At 39.0% G+C, this 21,619-nt stretch overlaps 1 protein-coding gene across 6 annotated transcripts in view; it reads right to left on the bottom strand.

The window, feature by feature from the left end:
* Window positions 1-4,475: 4,475 nt before the first annotated feature.
* Window positions 4,476-21,619, bottom strand: part of HP1BP3 (heterochromatin protein 1 binding protein 3) — a 31,720-nt gene continuing 14,576 nt past the window's right edge. For all 6 annotated transcript variants that reach the window (XM_027841368.1, XM_027841371.1, XM_027841373.1 and 3 more), the window contains 8 exons: window positions 20,153-20,296; window positions 18,670-18,750; window positions 16,501-16,655; window positions 11,797-11,887; window positions 10,936-11,095; window positions 9,009-9,120; window positions 7,648-7,785; window positions 4,476-6,269 (listed from right to left, as the gene is read on the bottom strand). In XM_027841368.1, coding sequence (XP_027697169.1) covers window positions 5,981-6,269; window positions 7,648-7,785; window positions 9,009-9,120; window positions 10,936-11,095; window positions 11,797-11,887; window positions 16,501-16,655; window positions 18,670-18,750; window positions 20,153-20,296 — 1,170 coding nt within the window. In that variant the 3' untranslated portion in view covers window positions 4,476-5,980. The remainder of the gene's footprint in view (window positions 6,270-7,647; window positions 7,786-9,008; window positions 9,121-10,935; window positions 11,096-11,796; window positions 11,888-16,500; window positions 16,656-18,669; window positions 18,751-20,152; window positions 20,297-21,619) is intronic.

Below are 21,619 nucleotides of genomic sequence, written 5' to 3'. Positions count from 1 at the left end.
AAATTAATTTGAATGGGGAGGGGCAGAGGGAGTTTCCTAATAGGAAATTCAAACTTACCATAGTAATCTTGTGAAAGATAATGAGAGAGAGCTGAGTTGTAAACATGGAAAAAAGTATTTAACTTCTTTAAGAAGTAAGCTGGTCATAAAAGTCAATTGCCAGCAATGAGCTTACAAGAAGAATTGATTAGAGTGGAGCAGCTAGGTGGTGCAGTGGATAGAGCACCGGCCCTGGACCTGAGTTCAAATCTGGCCTCAGATACATAACACTTACTAGCTGTGTGACCCTGGGCAAGTCATTTAACCCCATTGCCTAGTCAAAAAAAAAAAAAAAGAATTGATTGGAGCTTTAGGGGAGCAGACCCTCCAGGACAAGGGCTTCAGTAGTTAGTGTTGGCCCTCTAGAAGCAGGTGACCAGAGTATGATCCCAACAGCATGAATCAGATCTTCTCTGAGAACATTGTTGATAGTAACTTACCAGGCAGGCAGAAAAATCATGGAGGAATTTAGAATTTTCACGCTAACATCAACATCTTTCCTCTTCCAAACATACCAATGACTGTCTATGGAACTACCATCTTGCCAGTCACCTAAGACTCAAAACCTGGGCATTGTCCTTATCTCCTTTCTTTCATCCCCCCCCCAATATGTCCAATCTATTGCCAAGGTTTGTTGATTCTACCTTTGAAACCCATCTAGAATATGCACCCATCTCTCCTCTAATACTGTCCCCCAGACCCAATCTGATGCAGGCCCTCATCACTTCACTCCAGGACTACTGAAATAGGCTGCTGGTGGGACTGTCTGCCTCAAGTTTTTCCTCAATTGTCTGTCAAATTGATCTTCCTAAAGTACAAGTCTCACCATATCACTCCACTATTCAATAAACTCAAGTGGCTCCCTATTACCATTTCCAGGTGGTGTGTGTGTGTGTGTGTGTGTGTGTGTGTGTGTGTGTGTATCTACACTATCTATCTATCCATCCATCTGTCCATTCATCTATCCATCCATCCATCTATCTGCCTATTTATCTATCTATCCATCCATCCATCTGCCTATCTATCTATCTATCTATCTATCTATCTATCTATCTATCTATCTATCTCTTCCTAAAGTACAAGTCTGACCATATCACTCCCCTATTCAATAAACTCAAGTGGCTCCCTATTACCACCTCCAGGTGGTGTGTATCTAGCAAAGTGAAAGTATTCTTATTCTGTTTGCAACAAGAATCTCTTTTCATGGGACAAGAGTCTTTCACCTTTCACCTTATGTATTCAGAATCTTTCACCTTCAAATACCTTTAGATTGATTTGACTACTCTTTAAATGCAAAAGGACATGACAGTGTTCAACACCCCTCAGTCACAGCGAGACAAATGCTATATTTCTTGTTAGGCATGAAGTCATGCACATGAAGAATATTAATAATAATTACAATAGCTAACATCTGTATAGTGCTTACTATGTGCCAGGTACCATGCTAAACGCTTTACAATTATCTCATTTGGTCCTCCCAATAACCTTGAGAGGAAGGTGCCATTATTACCCTCCCGCCCCCCCCCCCCATTTTACAGATGAGGAAACAGGGAGAGAGGAAGTGACTCGTCCAGGGTCATACAACTAATGAGTGTCTGAGGCCAGATCTGAATTCAGGACTTTCTGATGCCAGGCCCAGTGCTCTATCCACTGAGCCACCTAGTTGCCTATAAGGATTCGTTTCTTAGAGAACACATAAGGAAAGATGAAATTTAAGTGAAGAAGCGTCCTGGAGTCAGAAGCCTTCTCGGCCGTGAGCCCCAGAGGGTGAACCACTGGCCTCTCTCTGTACCTCCTCCTCTCTGTCTGCAAAATGATGGTGATAGTACTTGGACTTTTGACCTTACAGGGCTGTTTATAAATGAAACACTATGAATGTGAGCTAAGATCAATATTCCTAGAATAACTCCAAAAGAGGAGAAAACGATTTCACATTGAAGTATGCCTTAAGAGGAAGAAGGGGTGTGTGTGTGTGTGTGTGTGTGTGTAGTTGTAGGCTACATTTTGCTACTGTCCTCTGGTATGGTCTGTTGCTAAAACAAAAATTATTCTTACCGGGATAGCTAGGTGGTGCAGTGGATAGAGCACCGGCCCTGAAGTCAGGAGGACCTGAGTTCAAATGTGACCTCAGACCAAACACTTGATACGTACTAGCTGTGTGACCTTTGGCAAGTCACTTAACCCCGATTGCCTCACACACACACACACACACACACACACACACACACACACACACACAAATTATTCTTATCAAGGGAAGGGGAAGAAGGAAGAACCATTTATATAGCACCTATTATGTACCAGGTATGTGCTAAGGGCTTTATAAATATTTTCTCATTTGATCCTCACATCAACTAGAAGGCAGGTGCTATTACTACCCTCATTCTACAGTCAGGGAAACTGAGGTAGACAAGTAAAATGACTTGCCCGGGGTTACAAAGTTAGGCAGGATTTGAATTCAGGTCTTCCTGACCCCAGACCCAGCATCTGTCCACTGTGCCCCAGCTACCTGTTTAAAAAAAGAAATTTTAATCAGGTTATAAAATGTTTCAAATCTAAGCTTCTAAAAGAAAAGGTAATTCTCAGAACAGGTATTTAGCACTCATAACTGTTAGGAATTACCTGCCATAGTACAATAAGAATTAGTATTCCTTTAAGGAATGTAGTCCTAAAATTCACGTCTGAATATACATCTGGCTTATCACCAGATTGTAGGTGTCTTCGCTCCTACTCCACCTTTCTTCCTTGAGCCCAAGGAAGCCCTTCAATAAGAACATGGCCATTTGGGGCATGCGGCCATGGGAGCCATTTTCCCCTAATTTGTGGTAATATTTTATTTTTTGGGGGTGAGACAATTGGGGCTAAGTGTGGTTAACAAGTAAGTCCCAGGATCATGAAAGATGTGACATGAGGTCCTAGGAAGACATTGAACTGAATATATGAGATGTCTTCTACAACACTGGCTTAATAAAGCATTACTGCCTTTGGAAATACCTTTTTCCACTGACACAAGGCTTCTGATCCCGAAGAGCTGGCATGATTTCATTAAGAATGGGGCAAGCCCCATTAAGATTATTTCTTTTGTTATGACAGGGTTGCAAAACTTGACAGGGCTATAGCTGTAGTTTGCCAATATTTTAATAGATTTAATATTTTATTTTTTCCCCAATTACACATAAAAATAATTCCCAACCTTTTAAAATGTTGCATTCCAAATTCTCTCCTTTCCTCCCCCACCCCCTACCACTGAGAAGGCAAGCAATTTGTTAGTTTTTTTTTATCCAGATTTTAGCAAAGCATTTGTTTCAGTCTCTCATATTACTATACTTGTGGAAAAGTGGAGACATGGTGGGAGTTAGGTCAGAACTGGTTGAATGAAGGTCAGTGGTCTGATGTGAACTAAGGATTTGCTCTCTGGTGGAACATGCCAGGGATCTTTGTTGTTGAACATTTTGATTTTAGGTTTCCAGGCCTAGATGAAATGCTGTTGCAGATGATCCCAGGTCGGGAAGGACAGGTTGTTACCTGCCACATACCTGCCTACATGCTAGGTGACCAGATTAAAAAATATTTTGAACATTGGGCTGCACAGGATATGGTGAAATTCAATAGGGGTAAATGTAAAGTCTTACACTTGGGTTCATCAAGTCAGCTTTGCAAGTCCAAGATGGGAGCGGCCTAGCTAGACAACAGCTGGTCTGAAAAAGATGCTGGGGTTTCAGCAGACTCCAGTCTCAATATGAGTTAGCAGAATGAAGGGACAGCCAAGAAAGCCCAGGGGGCCATCAGAGGTGACTGTTCTTGGGAGGTGATGGCCATGTGGTATTCTGCCCTAACCAGGTGAGGTTTGGAGGGTGGGTTCAATTCTGCAGACCACATTTAGCAAAGAGATAGGTAAGCCTGAGGTTGTCCTGAGGTGGTCAGTGAAAGGGGTCCAAGACCTGTGAATACGAAGCCTTAAGAAGACAAACATGATGGGGACAGGATCGCTGTCTTCAGGTTTAGAAGATTCAAGAGCTATCACGGGGCAGGTCTTTAGTGGGAACAGACATGTTCTGCTTGACCCCACAGGGCAGAACCAGAACAAATGGGTGAGGCTGCAAGGAAGCAAACTGAGGTCTGATGGTGAGTAACACTTACTAACATGTGGAGCCATCCCAAGGGGGAATGGGTTCCCTCTCACCAGAGGTCTTTGAGCAAAGGCTGGAGTAGGCAGGAGGTAAAGGAGATTCTTGTGCAGTTCCTTTCCAGCTCCAACATTATGTGGTTCCATGAAAACAACCAAACTGGAACTTTTATTAAAAAAAAACAACAAAAAAACACCTAACAGAGAAAACGGCTTAATATCTCAAGAAGGAAAAGATTTCAAAGAAAGGGTGATATTTTGCTACTTCTGGAGATAAACCACAAACTTTTAAATAAAAGCTACAGTCCCACAGCTTTTTAAATTTCATGTTTATTCATACTTTTCAAAATATATGTACATAAAAAAGGAAGATTTACAACAGGAAAGATTGCCTTACATGCAACACAAATTCCAATAAATTCATGATGGGATCACACATGAGTATGAATCTAAATCAAGCTAATCTTCGCAAGTCCATTCCCTAGCCAAACTGAGGCTACAGAAAGGATCTCAGAAAACAGACGTCACGTGGAATGAATATGAAACAAACAGGTTTAGCCTCTGGCAGTACTCAAAGGACCAGAAAATGTACATTGAATATCTTAAGACAATAAAAATTTTAAGTGCCACAGGGAAGTTAAATTAAGAATCAGAAATGGAAATTTCTCAGATAGAAAGCTTAGTAATATTTAACACAACCTCACAATACCAAAACAAAATACAAAGAAAAAAGGGTTAGGTAGTCAGGCTTCATTTACTTAAAAAAAAAATCTCAGAGACGAAGCCACCCAAATGACGTTAAAGGTGCTGAGCAAAGGAAGGTGGGGCGGGAGAAGGGGACAAGATGGGTCTGGAATCTAGTTTCATTTATTTTAGCAAACTGCATGTTTTCCCACTTATCAGCATCTCTACATTAGCAACTATATAACTCTCCAATATTTCCCTTTAAAACAGCAAATAGGAAATGACAACTCAGGCACTAAGTCTTAAAAAATAATACATATATATATATATATATAATAACATTTGATTAAGAAGATTTTTATATGCTATATTTTTCAGTAACAGATCGATGACATGAAGAATCACAGCAACAATGCATTTCTGTAATATCATTTAACCAAAAAACCAAGTGATGTGAGAATTGTGCTTGATGTGGAAGGACTGCTCTGGCCTGGGCTGGTTAGGAGAACAGGAAGCTTCTCATTATAACAAATGGCCCATGGGAGCCTCATCCTTTCAGATTTTAATGGGATCATAATATATGTGGCTATTTCTCAAAAGCTAAAAGAATCCCCTCTGTTTCTTGTCGGAGAGTTGGCGGAACACTTTCACTAATAAAAGAAAGCTCTACAGCTACAACACAGAAGACCCTGAAGATAGAAATGTCACATTGCCTCCCTCTTTACTTCTAGTACCTGATGTCACATTGTTCTGTTCCTGAAGCTTTCTAAAAATATAAAAATCTTCTTTGCAATTGTTTAAAAGAAAACCAAATAGTAAAGCCTAAGCTCACCACTTAAAAGAAGAAAAAGGGGTTGGGGGAGACGGAAAAGAAAAAAGAACAAGTAGAGATTACATGGTCTAGAAAAGTCCTGAATTGTTGCAGAAACTAAAATGACTGAGGAGAGGGACAGGTACCGAGAATAGTACCTAAAGCTAACAAATGACTTAAGTTGGTTTATTTTAACTTCCCTCCCCTTGCTTTTCAAAGAAAAAAAATGCAATTTTAAAAGCATCGAAACTAAAACAAATGCACAATGACCTTCAGAAATAAGATGCTGAATTTCGCCATGGTGCCCCAGGCCTGCCATTTCACTTCTTTGCTCTGAGAGACTTCCTGGATTTGCCCTTGGTGGAAGACTTCCCATCCTTCTTCCCACTTGCTGCTGGCTTCTTGGAAGAGATGCTACCAGACTTCTTGATGGCTGGTGGGGCTGGTTTGGTTTTCTTGGCAGGGGTTTTGGCCTTGGGTGGGGCTTTCTTGGGGGGTGGTCTGGCTTTTCCTCGCTGGGCAGCAGGGGTTTTGGGCTTAGGTTTTGAATCTCTTTGTTTTGCTGAGGTGGCTTTCCCTCGGGATTTAGCTGGGGCTTTCTTCTGCAATCTGTTAAAAAGTGAAGCAAAAGGTAAAAGCTGAGCATACGAGGCCTCCTGTTTTCTAGGATGACAAAGAGCCTGCTGGCTTTGCCAAAAAAGTCATGATATAGATGGGAACTCTTATAAATGATTAGGGTCAAACCACAAAATGGCAAAGTTGGCCAAAGTGGAACAAAATTAATAGATGTTGTTTAAGTCCTTGCCTAGCTCCAATTTTGCCAATAAATTTTTATTTGTTTGGCAAAACACCAAATTAAACATTCACTATGCTTATGAATAGCATGCTTCTGGTTTAAAGCTTAATGGGGCAGCTAGGTGGTATAGTGGATAGAACTCCGACCTTGAGGTCAGAAAGACCTGAGTTCAACACTTGACACTTACTAGCTGTGTGACCCTGGGCAAGTCACTTAACCCCAACTGCCTCACCAAAAAGCAAAAATAAAATTAAAAATTAAAAAAAAAATAAGCTTAGAACTTGCTTCCAGAGTTCAAGAACTTTTAGGTACCAAAAAGAAAGCTCAAATGAATAAACTTTCTATTTGTTAAAATACTCTCTTGGTGGATGGGCAGCGGAGAAGAGTGGGCAGAGTGCTGGACACAGAAAAAGTCTGAACTATGTCATGCACTATTCAATTCAATAAGGATTTATTAAGTATAAGGCACTATGCTAGGCCTGGGCATACAAAACGTAAAGTATTCTCTGTCCTCAGCAAGTTTACAATCTACAAGCTGGCTGGTTCTACTCCCAGCTCTGCCAGGTGGGTGCTAAGTGACCCAGAATGAGTAATGTCACCTCAGTTTCATCCTGTGTAAAACGAGGGGACGGACTAAATGATCTCCAGTTCTAAAATGCTATGATCTTATCATCTATAAGAAGGTTGTGCAGTAAAGTATATGCTGGCAATAGCAAAGATTTTGATGACTCTTCTGCCAACAAAGCTAGGCAAGGTTTGGAATAAGGAATAGAATTTGGTTCAGGAGTATTATGAATTCACTGGTTTAAAGAGGCAACTGGGAAAGATGACTCAAGGAAAAGATTAAAAAACAAATGTATCATTAAATGAGGAAACAACCAGTGGTGCTAAAGGAGTTTCTGTCTTTAACTATGTTACATTCAGTAAGTAATTTAAGCTTTTTGAGCACCAGTTTTCCTCTTCTGTAAAATAAGTAACTGAAATAGATGACTTTTCAGTTCCCTTCTAACTCTAAATTTATTCTCCTAAGAAGTCCCTGGGCCTCTATTTCCTCATCTGTAAAATGGGATGGATGGAATACATGCTCTCTAGAGCTCCTTCTAGCTACAACACTTAGTGATTCTGTGACCTATAATTATTCTCCAGCCACAATTTGTTTATCTTGGATAAAGTAATTTCAAATTTCTATACCTTTTCTTAGGTGGTGGTTCATCATCTTCAGATTCTTCTTCCTCAGATGAATCTTCCTCATCTTCTTCTTCTGAATCATCATCCTCAGACTCCTCAGACTCTTCACCTTGCTGCTTCTCTGGAAATAACACTCCTGGGCTGTGAAAGAAACTCAGGTTAAAACAAAAATCCTACTCAGGACAGTCAAAACAATTCCGCCTTAAACAGCACATGGCAAAATAAGCAAAATAACCTAGTCCCCTACATGATTACAAATAAGGAGGTTACAATTTATTTTGAAAATGTAGGTGTCCCCCCCCCACACCCTTTATTAAATGTACATAAGCAGCACCAGGACTCCATGCTCCAATTTTCCCAGCTCCCTCATAACCACGACCTTACAAAAAAGTGTCATGCCTCCAAAAATTCAAACAAAGCAGTTCAGAACTTGAAATCCCAAAAGGGACTGAGTATTTTCTATTTTGTAAAAAACTGTACGGCATCAAAAACTAAGATCTTCCACTTTTTTCTGTCCACAATAATAGGAATTGAATTATTGGTCACTCTGATGAGTAAGCCTATAAAATAATACCACAACATACTAGGCTTTGAAATTTACATGAAGAACATTTCATTTGTAAAATACAACATATCAACAAAATTAAACCAAAAGAGTTGGTCTATTACTTAATAAGAAGTTCAATAAAATTTATGCTTGTTCCCAAAGTAGAATAAAACCACAATGAGGTTCTCTTAAAATATTAAGGATGTATGTCATAGAGTTTTAGTAAAGATTAAATTACATTACTCAGAGTAAGAGGGCATGGATAAGCTAGACTTTCCATCACTGGGTATACCAACACCAGTGGGATCACAAGCACTTGTAACAGGGGCTAGAAGCAGCACCTGGATTTCTCTACTTCCTGAGAAGTCACAACATATATCAGATAGGAATTCTTGACTCTCCTGCATGCTACAAGTTATGAAGCAAAACCAAAGCACTTCAGGAGCGTATGATGCTGAATCCCTGCAGCTCTCCATGGTATATGACCACAGTACAGTCTAACAGTCTAAGTTGGGATTTGCAGCATCAGATGCCAAAATTTAATTATTTGTTTGATAAAGAAGGAACAGCATAACTACTCACAGTCCAATGGATTTGAGAGCTGGGACCATTAAGAACTAGTTAGATGGAAACACTTAGCTCCTCCCAGCTATGAAACCTTAGGACTTAACCTCTCAAGTTCATTTACTCATCTGTAAGATGCAAAGGTTAGCCTAGAATTTAGGCCCCAGATGATTTCTGCTCCACAAGACCCTGACTCTATGAATTCAATTGCATTGTACAACGGGTCATGTTATCTGTAAAAACCTCTCTGTACCTGGGATAATATGGAAAACAAAGCTGGAAGGTGCCACTGAACCCCTTCCCAGAGATCTGTTCCATCCATCCATTCTTTTCGCATTTTTGTAGGGTTCTTTTCAGTAGATGCACTGAGAACAAAAAGCAAAAATCTATCAATCAATACTATAATATTGTATAAAACAACTGGTGCCTCTAGGATAAGGGTTTTTAATCTTTTTTGTGTCATGGTCCTTTCTGGCAGTCTGGCTTTTTTTTTTTTTTTAAATTGCATAAAATAAAATACCTAGGATTTCAAAAGAAACCAACTTGACTAAAATAAAGGTGTCCTTTTTTCTTATTCATGTTCACAGATCTCCTGAAATCAATCCACAGACCCCAAATAAAGAACCCCTGCTCTAGGAGAATATGCAATATTCTGGCAAAAAACTGGGCGTACTCCTTGGCCAAAGTTCAAATGTCTGCATTCTCGTGATATCGCAAGGGTCTCATGAAGCAGAGTTTGGACCAAAGCTGCCTTAAGAGATCCATTCCAGAGCCACCCGAAGGGGACAGACAGCTATCTTGAGCTGCAGCAAGGGCCAAGGATAGTTTGATAATATCCTGAAATTTATTCCAATGCTTTCTAGTTCTTTAAGATCAAGAACTGAACTCCCTCAAGTAGGTAGGTATTATACAATGACTTCATGGGGCACAGGCAGGGTTTTTTTTTTAATGTGGATTTAGACAAAAACTGAGAATGTGCATAAAAATTCTGTGTTCAAAGAGTAAATGTCAAATTAGTAAAGCTTCTATTTGTTAAAAAATTAAATAGTCATCTTCCTTCAATTCACAAAGTAGGCAGAAAGAGTATAACATAATCACCATGAGCAATTCCCTCCTCTGAAAAAGACACTTTAGACTGAAAAGAAAAACACTTCTAGAAAGCATGCCCTCAAATAAAAAAGTAAATGGCACATCCCATGAAAAACTCTAATCAAACTCCAAGACCATTTTTTTTTACTTAAAATAATTTGCTTTGGTTTACACTGTAAGTTTCTCTGAGTTATTTAATTTATTAGTTTCACGTTTTTCTTCAAACTTGCTTGCTTAGTTTCAGGTTAAGTCTTAGAATCACTTATATAAATAAAAGGCAGCTGAGTGGTACAGTAGATAGGGTACTGATTTGAATTCAGGAACATCTTCCTCGACACTTGCTATGTGACCGTGGATGAATCACTTAATCTCTCTGTTCCCCAGTTTCCTACTTTATAAAATGGGAATAATATAACAGCACATCCCTTTCAGGGAGGATCAAATGAGTTTAATGTGTAAAGTTCTCTGCAAACTTTAAAGAGTAATATAAGTGTCAGCTATTATTAAATGAACATTCAAAACCAGCACAAACAACTGTGCTTGAGAATAGAAAAATTTTCATGTAGTTACCCATCTTTTTCCTTTTATGCACCCCAGAATGATAAATCTGACCTCTGAAATCCTTTAGTCCAGACCTTCACTTTACAGATGAGGGGCATTTGAACAGGTTGTAGTGATTTGTTTGAGGTCCCTGAGGTTAAGAGTGGCAGAGCTAGGTTCTGAAATGAGGTCTTGTGACCCTGAGTTCAGTGCTTTTTCTATGAGCCACAAGGAATGGCCAGCCATGAACGGGGTTTGTCCCCTTAGAAGGGAGTAGTCCTTCCTCATCTGATCTCATAGTACTCCACTTCCTTATCTCCTGTTGTAATGTTTTGTTCTGGGTATCAACGTCACCGTCCCAACCTGACCAAGTGCTTAGTGTACGTTACACAGTTCATGTGTGGGTGAGTTAATGATGCCCTTGCATTTCCACTTCCACCAGGGAGGTACCATCTCTCCCTCCAGTGTGTCTGTGCTAGCACTGATAGCACAGTCCTTGGGCAAACACAGTGAGCTCCCCTGCCTACGCTGAGTGCACACCTGAGTCTTACCTTGGAAATTAGAATTGGTCCCTGGGTGGTTCTCCAAGACATATTTCTTCAGAGCAGTTGTTGAACAGGTCTTCGGCTCGTTCATGGCAGCAATAGCAGACAGGATTGCATCTTCCATCAGACTTCCACCAAGCAGGGGTTTCTCCCCTGATCTCTTCAGCTGTTTTCCAAGGAGGAAGAGAAAAGCATCAAGACAACACTCTCCCAAAGCAGGTCAAGACAAGACTCCTCTGCACCAGGTGGGTCGGAGCTCCTGCATTAGCACAGATATGTTTTAAATTAAAATGTCGCATTAGGGACTTTTGCTTTCCAACCACCAAGAATCTAAACTAACTAATTTAAAATCCCCAAACCCTTTTATGGACACTCTCAATTATTTTCTTCTCCCATTTGCCGCTTTCATACTGCTCAAAGTAGAATTAGTTGGCAATTCCTCAGGCCTAGGTATAGCTACCCCAATAGGTATATTAGTTAACTTGCAACTCATGTGAACTATAGGCTAAACTACTGTGCAACAGCACTTAATAGGCTCCACATATGCTGTTTTTGAAAGAATACGTACTACATTTTCATGGATGAAATGAATTAAATCCTTTTTATATCAGAGAATACTTCCTTTTAGCAATCTGAAAAATGAAGAAGCTGTGTACTAGTGAAAATAATAAATAACCCTATAAACCCTGTAAGGATAACAACAAAGAGAAAAGTTTAGCAACACTCAAGGTACCTTACTAAAGAAAAATACACGTACAGCATATTTCTGAAGTGGATTCAGGTAGATATAAAAGGTAACATAACGAGATCAAGGAAAAAAAAGGATTAAGCCAAACAAGTTCTAAAAATGAACCTTTGGCCTCTGACCTGGAATGTCCCAGAAGCTCCTTTGCCTGTGATCTGCTCTAATTGGCCTTTCTCTACTGCTCTCTGCAGTGCATTCTTTAACAGTTGAGGTCTGAGGGGGAAACAAAAAACACAAAACAGGTAACAATCATACAAATCCAAGATAACAAATTGGTAGACACAGTTTTCTAAGGTCCCTTCGACTTTAAACTCTTATGATGTTCTGTTTTCTTAAAACAGGACTGGCCAAACCACCATTTATAGGCACCTTGACAGCTTGCCTGAAGCAAGGCGACACGAGGCAATTTATCACTCTCGTTTCTGGTGCAATTCTGAACATGCGCAGACTTCCAAATGATGACAACTCCATTATTCATTTACCTACAAAATCTTATTTGACCACAACAACGATCACGTTTGGGTCCTTTTCCTCTGATCTCTCTGGGACAGGGACCTAGCAGTGGTATTGCTATGAATGCAGTTTTATAGCTATTTGGGGATAGGTCCAAATTACTCTCCTGAATGGTTGGAGTAGTTCACAGCTTCACCACAGTGCGTTAAGGTATCTATTTTACAACATCCTCTCCAGCACTCGTCTTTTTCCTTTTCTGTCATTTTAGCCAATTTGAAGGGAGAGACGATGGTACCTCAGAGTCATTTAGTATCGTCATTTTTATTATATTGGTTCGGCCTACCCACGAGCAATTAATCTATCTCCAATTGTTTAAATCTGTCTTTATTTGTGTGAAGAGTGTTTTGTAACTGTGTTCATACAGTTCCCGTATATGTCTTGGCAGATACACTTCCAAACATTTTAGACAGTTTGCAGCTATTTTAAATGGAATTCCTCTATCTTTTCTTGTTGGGTTCTGTTGGTAATATATAGAAAAGCTAATGATTTGTGTGGGTTTATTTTACAGTCTGCAACTTTGCTAAAGTTGTTAATTGTTTTGACTAGTTTTTTAGTTGACTCGAGGGCTTTCTAAGTATACCATAATACAATCTGCAAAAAAGTGACAGCTGTTTCCACACTGCCTATGCTTATACCTTCATTTTCTTTTTCTTGTCTAACTGCTATAGCTAGCATTCCCAGTACAGAACTGATTTGTAACGGTGATAATAGACATCTTTGCTTCACCCCTGATCTTACTAGAAAGGTTTCTAGTTTTATCTCCATTACTGACAATGTTTGCTCTTGGTTTTAGATAGATATTACTTATCATTTTAAGAAAAGCTTCATTTATTCCTGTGCTTTCTAGCATTTTTAAAAGGAATCGGTATTATATTTTGTCAAAGTTTTTTTTGGCATCTACTGATATGATGAGATTTTTGTTATTGATATGGCCAATTACGCTTACAGTTTTCTTAATACTGAACCAGCCTTACATTTTTGGTAAAAAATCTCATCTGGTCATAGTACATCATCTTTGCAATATATTGCTGTGATATCTCTGGTGGTATTTTATTTAAAATTTTTGCATTGATATTCATTATGGAAATTATTCTATTTCAGGCATCTTTTGAAGGATAAAATTATCATTTAAAGTGAGCCAAGAATCAGTTGCTGCTCTGCCTTAGGCAAAGGGCTCTAGCAAGTCTGAATAACTGAAGTTCTGTATCATTAGTACTATGTGTAGTTCCTCGATGCTAGGCTTCTAAAGTACTTCCTGACTCTTCTGTTTCATCCTTCTATTTAAGTACTGTGAAGTACATGTGCATAAGAATATGGTTCGATTCTCCTAGTACAGCGACTGGTACACAGTAGGAGCTTAATAAATGCATAATGATTGAGTTTCTTGTTGATCTTCACTGAAGTACTCTCCACTAGGCTTTTCTCCTTGGAGTTTCTTCACAGGAGTAGATCTTCTTAACATACAGCTCTATCATGTTCCAATAATTGGTTTCAATGAGATCAAATTTGCCTTCCTGCTTCGGAGTCTTTAAGACTTATACAAAGCTGCCTAAGGCCATGAGTTTCACTGCTGGCTCTTTTTTGGACTTTGTCTCCTGTGAATTACTGGGCAGCTCTTCCTTACCCACTCTTCTCGATATGAAGCCCTTTTGATTGTACTTGCCAGACTCTAGACAAACCTATCTTTACCAGCCCTTTTTAGGTATACTTCATCCAAGATCACGAGCTGGGTCCAGAAATCCAATACCGTTCTGACATGATCTCAACTTGTTCACTTGGCAAGATCACTGAATATGAGTGGTGGAAGGGTCTCCGGAGATAGTCTGGTCCGGCGCCTTTCCACAGCATCAGTTCTCTTTCTGACATACACTCTTTTTTTCTAGCTACACTTTAGTAAAACTGATAGCTACTAAAAACAAGTCATGTTTCCCAATCTGCCTTTCCCTTCTTTAGTCTTTGGCAGGATAGCATTGATGAAATGACCACCTGTGACTCTAAGACTGCCCAGGACTTCATAAACCTTTGCCATGTTTTCTATACTTTGTGGTAATATCATTTGAGTTCCAATGACTCAATAAAGGTGGTCAGTATGAGAAGTCTCGGGCAATTCTCCATTATAACCCAAGACAGCAGAACTCTGCACTCTTAATGTTAGTTTGACAAATGGCTGTTTCGGTACCCTTCACCAGACAATCAACAGCTAGTATTCATATCTTTTGCCTCTCACTCTTATGGGATTTATATTTGGATCATTCCTTGAAATATAAGCCACTGTTTTCTCTTCAGAGGTTCCAGTCACTATCTCCCATTGCTATGAAAAGCATCTCATAGTTATTCCTTAGGTCCAAGTGTTCAAAATTCCTTCTTTTTTTCCTTATTAACAACTTGTTCCCATCCTCTTGACACAGGTGAGGGTTCCATTCTAACTCTTCAGATCTTTTTCTTCTTTTTTCACCATGAAATCTTTCTTCCATTAAAAAAATGAATAGTATATTTTCGCTGATGACCTAGAGTAGAGACACATTCCTCAAGGCTAAAGGGGCATACTTATGGGAAATAGGGAAATCCATGGAAAAATATGTTCAGCAGGTTGTTTATGAATGACCTTAAAAATGTTGGGATGAGACAAAGTGATATGGAGCTCATCTTCATAGATGAAACTATGACAATCAATGAACTATCTGGAGAGAGTCATGAGAGAGAGAAGTAGATTTAGGACTAAATCTTGGGATATCTACATCTAGGCAATGAGATGCAGAAAAAGCTGTCAAAAAAGTAGGAGGAAATTACGGGTTGTATTGGTTTCATAAAAGCCAAAGTTTCAACGAAAGGATAATCAACATCGTTAAACGACACAGAAAAGTCAAATAACATAATGAATGATAAAAGACCTTTGGATTTATTGTCTTCTATGTATTGATAAGCAATCTAGAAAACTACAATGGAAGGAAATGCTATCACACTGAGGCACATATTCTACAACATTAGCCAGAAAGGTAGTGTGAAGGAAAAAACATTGCACAAAGAGTAAAAAGAACTGGGTTTAGGTCCCTGCTTTGCAACCTTAGGTAAATCCCATTACCTCTTTGAGCCTTTGTTTCTTTACTTATAAAATGAAGAAACTGGATTAGACCTCTGAGGTTCCTTCCAGCTCTAACACTTTATGATTCTAACATAAACAAGCTAAAGTTCGGTTCATTGTCTTTGTTTAAGCCCTACAGAATCACACAGAAGAGAAAACTGCCGGGGAGCTACTGCATATACCTGTAACTACCAGTAATCCTATAATAGAGGGACTTGCAAGTAAAATGAATTTCCATGTTTTAAGTGTTCATACTGTATTTCTTCCCCTGAGTTTGTCTTTTTGGACACAAAAACTATTTCAATGAAGCTCACAAAATACATTCACAATTTCATGATTCCATGTGTTAAGTTCTAAAGAGTATTAAATAAATTAATGCTTAAATTTGGTACTCTGAAAATAACTTAACAGTTTTCTAAAAATTTTGCTTCTGGATTAAAATTTTAGCAACTTAATCTGCCTCAGTTACTAAAACAAGAACTGGCACTAGAGCAAACATTATTCTATACTCTGAGTGGTGTCCTTCTGTAAAAAAGGTTCAGGGCAAATCTTAGGAATTCTATTTCACTAACAAGCAGTATTTTACACTTCAGACTGAAGACCCATGTTTATAAATGAACGAGGCATTATGTAGCACCAAACAATTAACTGTGAAATAATCACCCTATCTACATGTCAATGTATAATTTCAACTTCAGCTCCAAAGAGAAATTCTAGTGACTGCAAACTCAAATAAATTCACATATGTGAGATCAAACTCACAACCAGGCATGGGAGATAAACCAAATGACAGTTAAAATATTTGTAAGCAGTAGCTTTTATAAAGTAACTACTACAAGGTTTTGCCCATAATTTTACATGATACATTTAAAACATAGATACTACAAAATCCATATGTGAAGGTGGACAAATGCTACACAAACCTTAAAAGTACTGAAAACATTCAAGGTTAAAGTTCCTGACTACAGTTCTGCTTAGTAATACTGAACATGCAGAGGAAATAAATTCTATTATTTTATATACTAGAAGCTGCAAAGACATTTTTAATCACACTGGACCAGAAGTTTAATATTCCAACCTGCCACGTGTCTAGAAGAACATCAGTCGTAACATCTGACATCCTCATTGCCCTGACCAAGCTCTAACCTTGGAAAGAGCCAAGGGAAAGACATCTTTAAATCTCAACATTTTAGAGCATGCATGTTTTCAGTTTTACACTATGTATCCATACCTGATATCCACTTTAAGTTTAGGGTAATACTGAGACACATATTTCCTGATCAGGCTGTAGGAAGCTTCTTTAGGTTCACAAAGGCGAGTGAAGGCCAGCGGGAGAACATCTTCCAATTTTACCTGATGTTCTGGAGCTAATGTAGAACTACTCTTCTGAAATGCAACATATCCCAAATATAAGTCACTCAAGAACACATAAAATTTTGTTAAGAAATACTTCAACATGTAAAACACTATGTCAAATAGTGTAGATGTAGGAGCCCTTACTCTATTCAAAGCTTTGACAAGTCCTATGGCAAAGATCTAAATATACGTCTTTCCTGCGTTTCCTTTCTTTTTACTACATATATGTCTTGCTTCCACAAATTATTTGTTAAATCCATGGAGCTGAGAGAAGTATTAATTTCTTTCTAGATATCCAAAACACATTACACACCAGAGGGGATAGTCTACAGTATAATGCATACAGTAGGTTTTGCAGAAGGAGCTTCTATGTAGGTCTCCATTAGGACATCATACCCAGACTCAATGAGCCCAGAATATGAAGAGGAACCTAAAATCATGGCAGATTTTTGGGGGCATTTAAGAAATCACTCCCTGTATTCAGTAACACAGAATGTTTAACAAGCTTGTATTAATGCTTACTATGTGCTAGGAGGCCCTGTGCTAAGTGACAGATGACTTAGGGGTAAAGATCACTGCAAGTGAGCTTGTTCAGAATCTGTATGCTCTCTTAGAAGAAATCCACATGTGGAGAAGATGCAGAGTTACAAGGATGAAGGGAACAATCTTGCCTTGAGCTGTATGTAGAGTCAGCCCCCAACTCATCCACTGGTGGTTTTCAGAATTATTTGTTTAAAACTTCTCTGTACTATGCATTTTTCTAGTCATATGATCTTAGATATAGTAATTAGGTTCCCAGTTGGCTCCCTGAAAGTTTATTTAATTCATTTATAATCTGCACAGCCTTCAGTGTCCAGTTGTTTCTAAGGGAATATAAATTCTCAGTTCCAACATGGGATGACAAGACTGCACTTTCTTCTGTCTGCTGTACCCATCCTGGGGCCTCAGAGCCCTCTTATCTCCTAGCTGCTCCTGGGACTGGAGCTTAGACAAGGAATGATCTGGGAAGAGACAAATGGTGATCGGTCTCTCACAACTCTTACCTTGAACTAGTGCTAGGGGGAGGGGGAGTTTGGTGAGGAGTAGGGTTGGTGTGGCACTTCTCTGACATGCTTCTCTTCTCAGGGCCCCAGGCATTGGCTGACCCAATTTCCTTTTCAGTGACCTTCCCTGTTGTTTTCCAAAAGCGTTTCTCTTTTTTCCCTCTGACTGTGGAACAAAATAGTCTCACTACATTTACCCTACCACCTTCTTGTCCCAAAGCTTTGCACGAAGGTCTTGAAGGAAATAGCATATAAAGGTTCCCTAGTATATATCTTTTTTCCTCTCTACTACTGAGAGATTTGGAAACATAAAGGCCTCACAGATAATGGTGAGGTCTTTCATATACTGTAGTGGGTTTTTGTTAACTGAATTTGGGTATACAAAGGACTGAATTAAATTTCAGATGAACACATCATCCCCAGACATTTTGTCACAGGAACTTGGGATGGAGTGAAAAAAAGGACTCTAGGTCATGGAAAATCTCAAGGGTTGGGGATGCCCTTTTGGGTGAAGGAATAGAAGAGGTTAATATCCACTTTCCCTTTCATCACCATCAAATTTAGCAACTCTATCTTTAAATGACACTCAGAAGAGGTAAGATGCAAGAAGGGGTGAGGGTAGGGGTTCTAGGCAGCACTAAGTCTATAATAACAACTGAGTGGGAGAAGAAAAGTCTAAGCTGGGAGGAATAAGAGATTTTATGGCCACTTGGTTCAAGCCTAGGGTGGCTGTTTACATCTAGGAAGTATATGTCAATAATCAGCATAGAGATAGTTTAAATTTTATGGTATTATATATTTAAGAGTGTATATGTGTGTGTATGTCTGCTTGGTTGTGAGGAAGGATGAGAGATAAAAAGCATATAATAAATAAAGAGGAAGAAAACCAAGTCTAAGTGTAGGGAAGGTTTGAAAAACTTCACAAAAAACTTATCAAATCAAAATAGCTAAATATAGTAATAATGTAGTGTTCAAATATCTTCTGGACATATACATCTTACCTTTCTGTCTTTAGACTTCTGAACAGTTTTTCCTGCATTTGGGACCACCACAAAACTCCCGGAAGCTCCTTTTCCTTTTACCTGAAATAGTTTTAATTGCAATGACAACTGTTTCTATTTTTAAATAAATTTATAATGAGAATTTAAGCCTTCACACTACATAGTGTAGTGTAAATTTAAGCCTTTGCACTACATTTACACTATAGTGCTTTGTCATATAGACCCAAAGTAAAGCCCTAATTTAATTCTACAATGGGGAAGGGGGACCTCATGCTTTCTAAATAATTCAGTGAACTACATTAACAAATGCTAATTGTGAGGACCACAGAGCTCTATTAAGAACTGCCAATTAAGGGGCAGCTAGGTGGCTCAGTGGATAGAGCCCCAGCCTTGGAGTCAGGAGGACTTGAGTTCAAATCTGGCCTCAGACACATAACACTAACTACCTGTGTGACTCTGGGCAAGTCACTTAACCCCAACTGCCTCACCAGAAAAACAAACAAACAAACAAACACACAAAAAGCAAAGCAAAAACAAGAACTCCCAGTTAAAGGGAAGAAAAAAACTCTCACGTAAGGTAAATACATAGATATAGATAAATGTATATATGCATCATATTCTTATAAAGATAACCACTTCCCAGCAGAAGTCTCCCTGTACATAAGTTATGTTTTCCCATGATTTCCAGCTTGAGAAGTCACCCTTCTTTTTCTTAATAGGCAGAGATTATTATTCTTCAAGATTATTTTTCAAATGTTCTTTTTTTAAATCATCTTTCCTTGTATCAAAGTTGATTCCTTTATCTAGACGTGAGTTCTCTCTACCCTGGCTTTCTCTAGACTGTTTAAAAAACTTGATTTTTAATCAAGGAAAATTTAGGCTAATGCCCAAATCAGTTTAACACAAAATTCTCATGACTGTTTGTGTCTCTTGTTAATATGTTTTAACAAACAATTTTAAAGTTCCAGGACACAGAGGAAAAGATCTTTAGTGCCAGATAGGTGGCCATGGCTCAAACAAGACAGATTTTTCCTCAAACAAGTGATATGCTAAAGTTTGGTGTAGTTCAAAGGACAATGGACTGGAAGTTAAAAGATCTGGGTTCTAGGCCTGGCTCTGCCACTACTGTAATGATGTGGACTTAGGAATGTCCCTTCTCCTAAGCCTTGATTTTGAATCTGCCATTAGCTCTGCCAAAGCATCTAATCCCTCAAAAAAAAAAAAAAGAATATATTGTTACTTCTAAAGTCAGTTGGTACTCTGGTTTAGGAAAACTTCTCAGACATATTGAGTCAGAATAAGCTATTAACTATTCACCATGTTAACAATGATAGGTTTTTGGGAAAACAGGCTGAGAACAAGCTTCCCAACCAAATATGAGATAGATACCTATGGGGTAATATACTTAATACATACTAGAATACAATATAATATAATATGCTATATAATGCCCAAATATCCCCTTTGTTTGAATCATCATTACCTGTCTGATGACTCCTCTCTGTAATTCTCTCTTCAGTGCCTGCTTAAGAAGATAGCCTCTTCTCTCCAGCTCCAGTGAAGGATATTTGTGAATGATATATTTTCGAATGGCAACAACTGATGCTCCAGTTTTCTGAAAGCAGGCCTGGAAAATAATCAATCTGTCAATCAACCAACATTCATTTAAGCACTTAGCACGTGGCAGGTGCTGAGGACCCAAAGTGAAACAAGAAACAGTTCCAGCTTTCAAGACTGACTTTTCATTCTATTGGGAAAGACAATGACTATATGGATAAGCACAGATCAACAAACCAGTGTTTATTAAGTACCTACTATGGGCTAGGCACTGGAGATACAAAGAAAAGAAAAAGATATTCCCTACTCTCAAGAAGCTCACAGTCTAATGGCAGAGACAATACGCATGGCACACACTGCAAGTCCTCCAATACAACGGAAGCTCCTCAAGGACAGGGACATTATTCTTTTTTTTCCTTTGTATCCCCTGATGTTAGCACTGTGCCAGACACACAATAGGTACTTAATGTTTACTGACTGACAAAGTGAAAACATAGTCCTTAAATAAAAGGTGGTCAGGACACCATCAGTAGGAGTGGATCAGGAAAGAAGATGGGTGCCTGGAAGTGAGAGACCCTCTGAGGCTGAGAGAAGAGGAGAAAGAGAATTCAAGGTCCAGGAATGTCCAATACCAAGACCGGATATGTGTGACAGGGTGTCGAGTGGGAAGAATTGAGAGGCCTGTTGGGCCTAGAGTGTACCAAAGTCAATTATGTGTCCTAAGGCTGGAAGTTTAGCTGGGACCAAATTGAAAGGGGCTTTGAAAGCCAAACACCAGAATATACATGGTAGTTTGGGGAAGGAGAGGGTTAGTAACTGGGGTTAGGTTCAGGAAAGGCTTCATTATAGAAGATGATGCTTGAGGTGAGTCTTGAATGAAATGAAGTATTCTGAGAGGTGGAGGTAAGAAAGCCTGATGCAAGATGGAATGTTGCATGTGATGGACAGCATAAAAAAAGTCATTTGGACCATGGAGCTTAGGAGGGAACAATGTATGAGACCAGAAAGGTGGACTGGTGCTAGGTTGTGAAAAGTCTTTAAATGCCAGACAGCTTATATTATATGATCCTAAAGGTAACAAGAAACTACTGGGGTTTAGTAGTTAAGAGAGTGACATGATCAGACCTACCCTTCAGAAAAATCACTTTGGCAACAGGATGCACTGGAGAAAAGAGAGAACAATTAAGGGGCTATGGATGAGAAACTGTGTGAAGAGAGGGAGGTGGGGTTGGGTGTAAGAGGTACTGCAGAGGTAAAAATGACAAGATTTGACAACTGTTTAGGTATGTGGGGTGAGAGAGAACGAAGAGTTAAGGATAATGACAAAGCTGTGAACTAAGAAGACTAGAAGGTGATCTCAACAGGAATAGGGAAGTTTGGAACAGAGGTAGTT

This window comes from Vombatus ursinus, unplaced genomic scaffold (genome assembly GCF_900497805.2).
Source record: "Vombatus ursinus unplaced genomic scaffold, bare-nosed wombat genome assembly UNPS02014859.1, whole genome shotgun sequence".
Taxonomy (NCBI): Eukaryota; Metazoa; Chordata; class Mammalia; order Diprotodontia; family Vombatidae; genus Vombatus; species Vombatus ursinus.
This window is presented reverse-complemented; position numbering and strand designations above follow the sequence as displayed.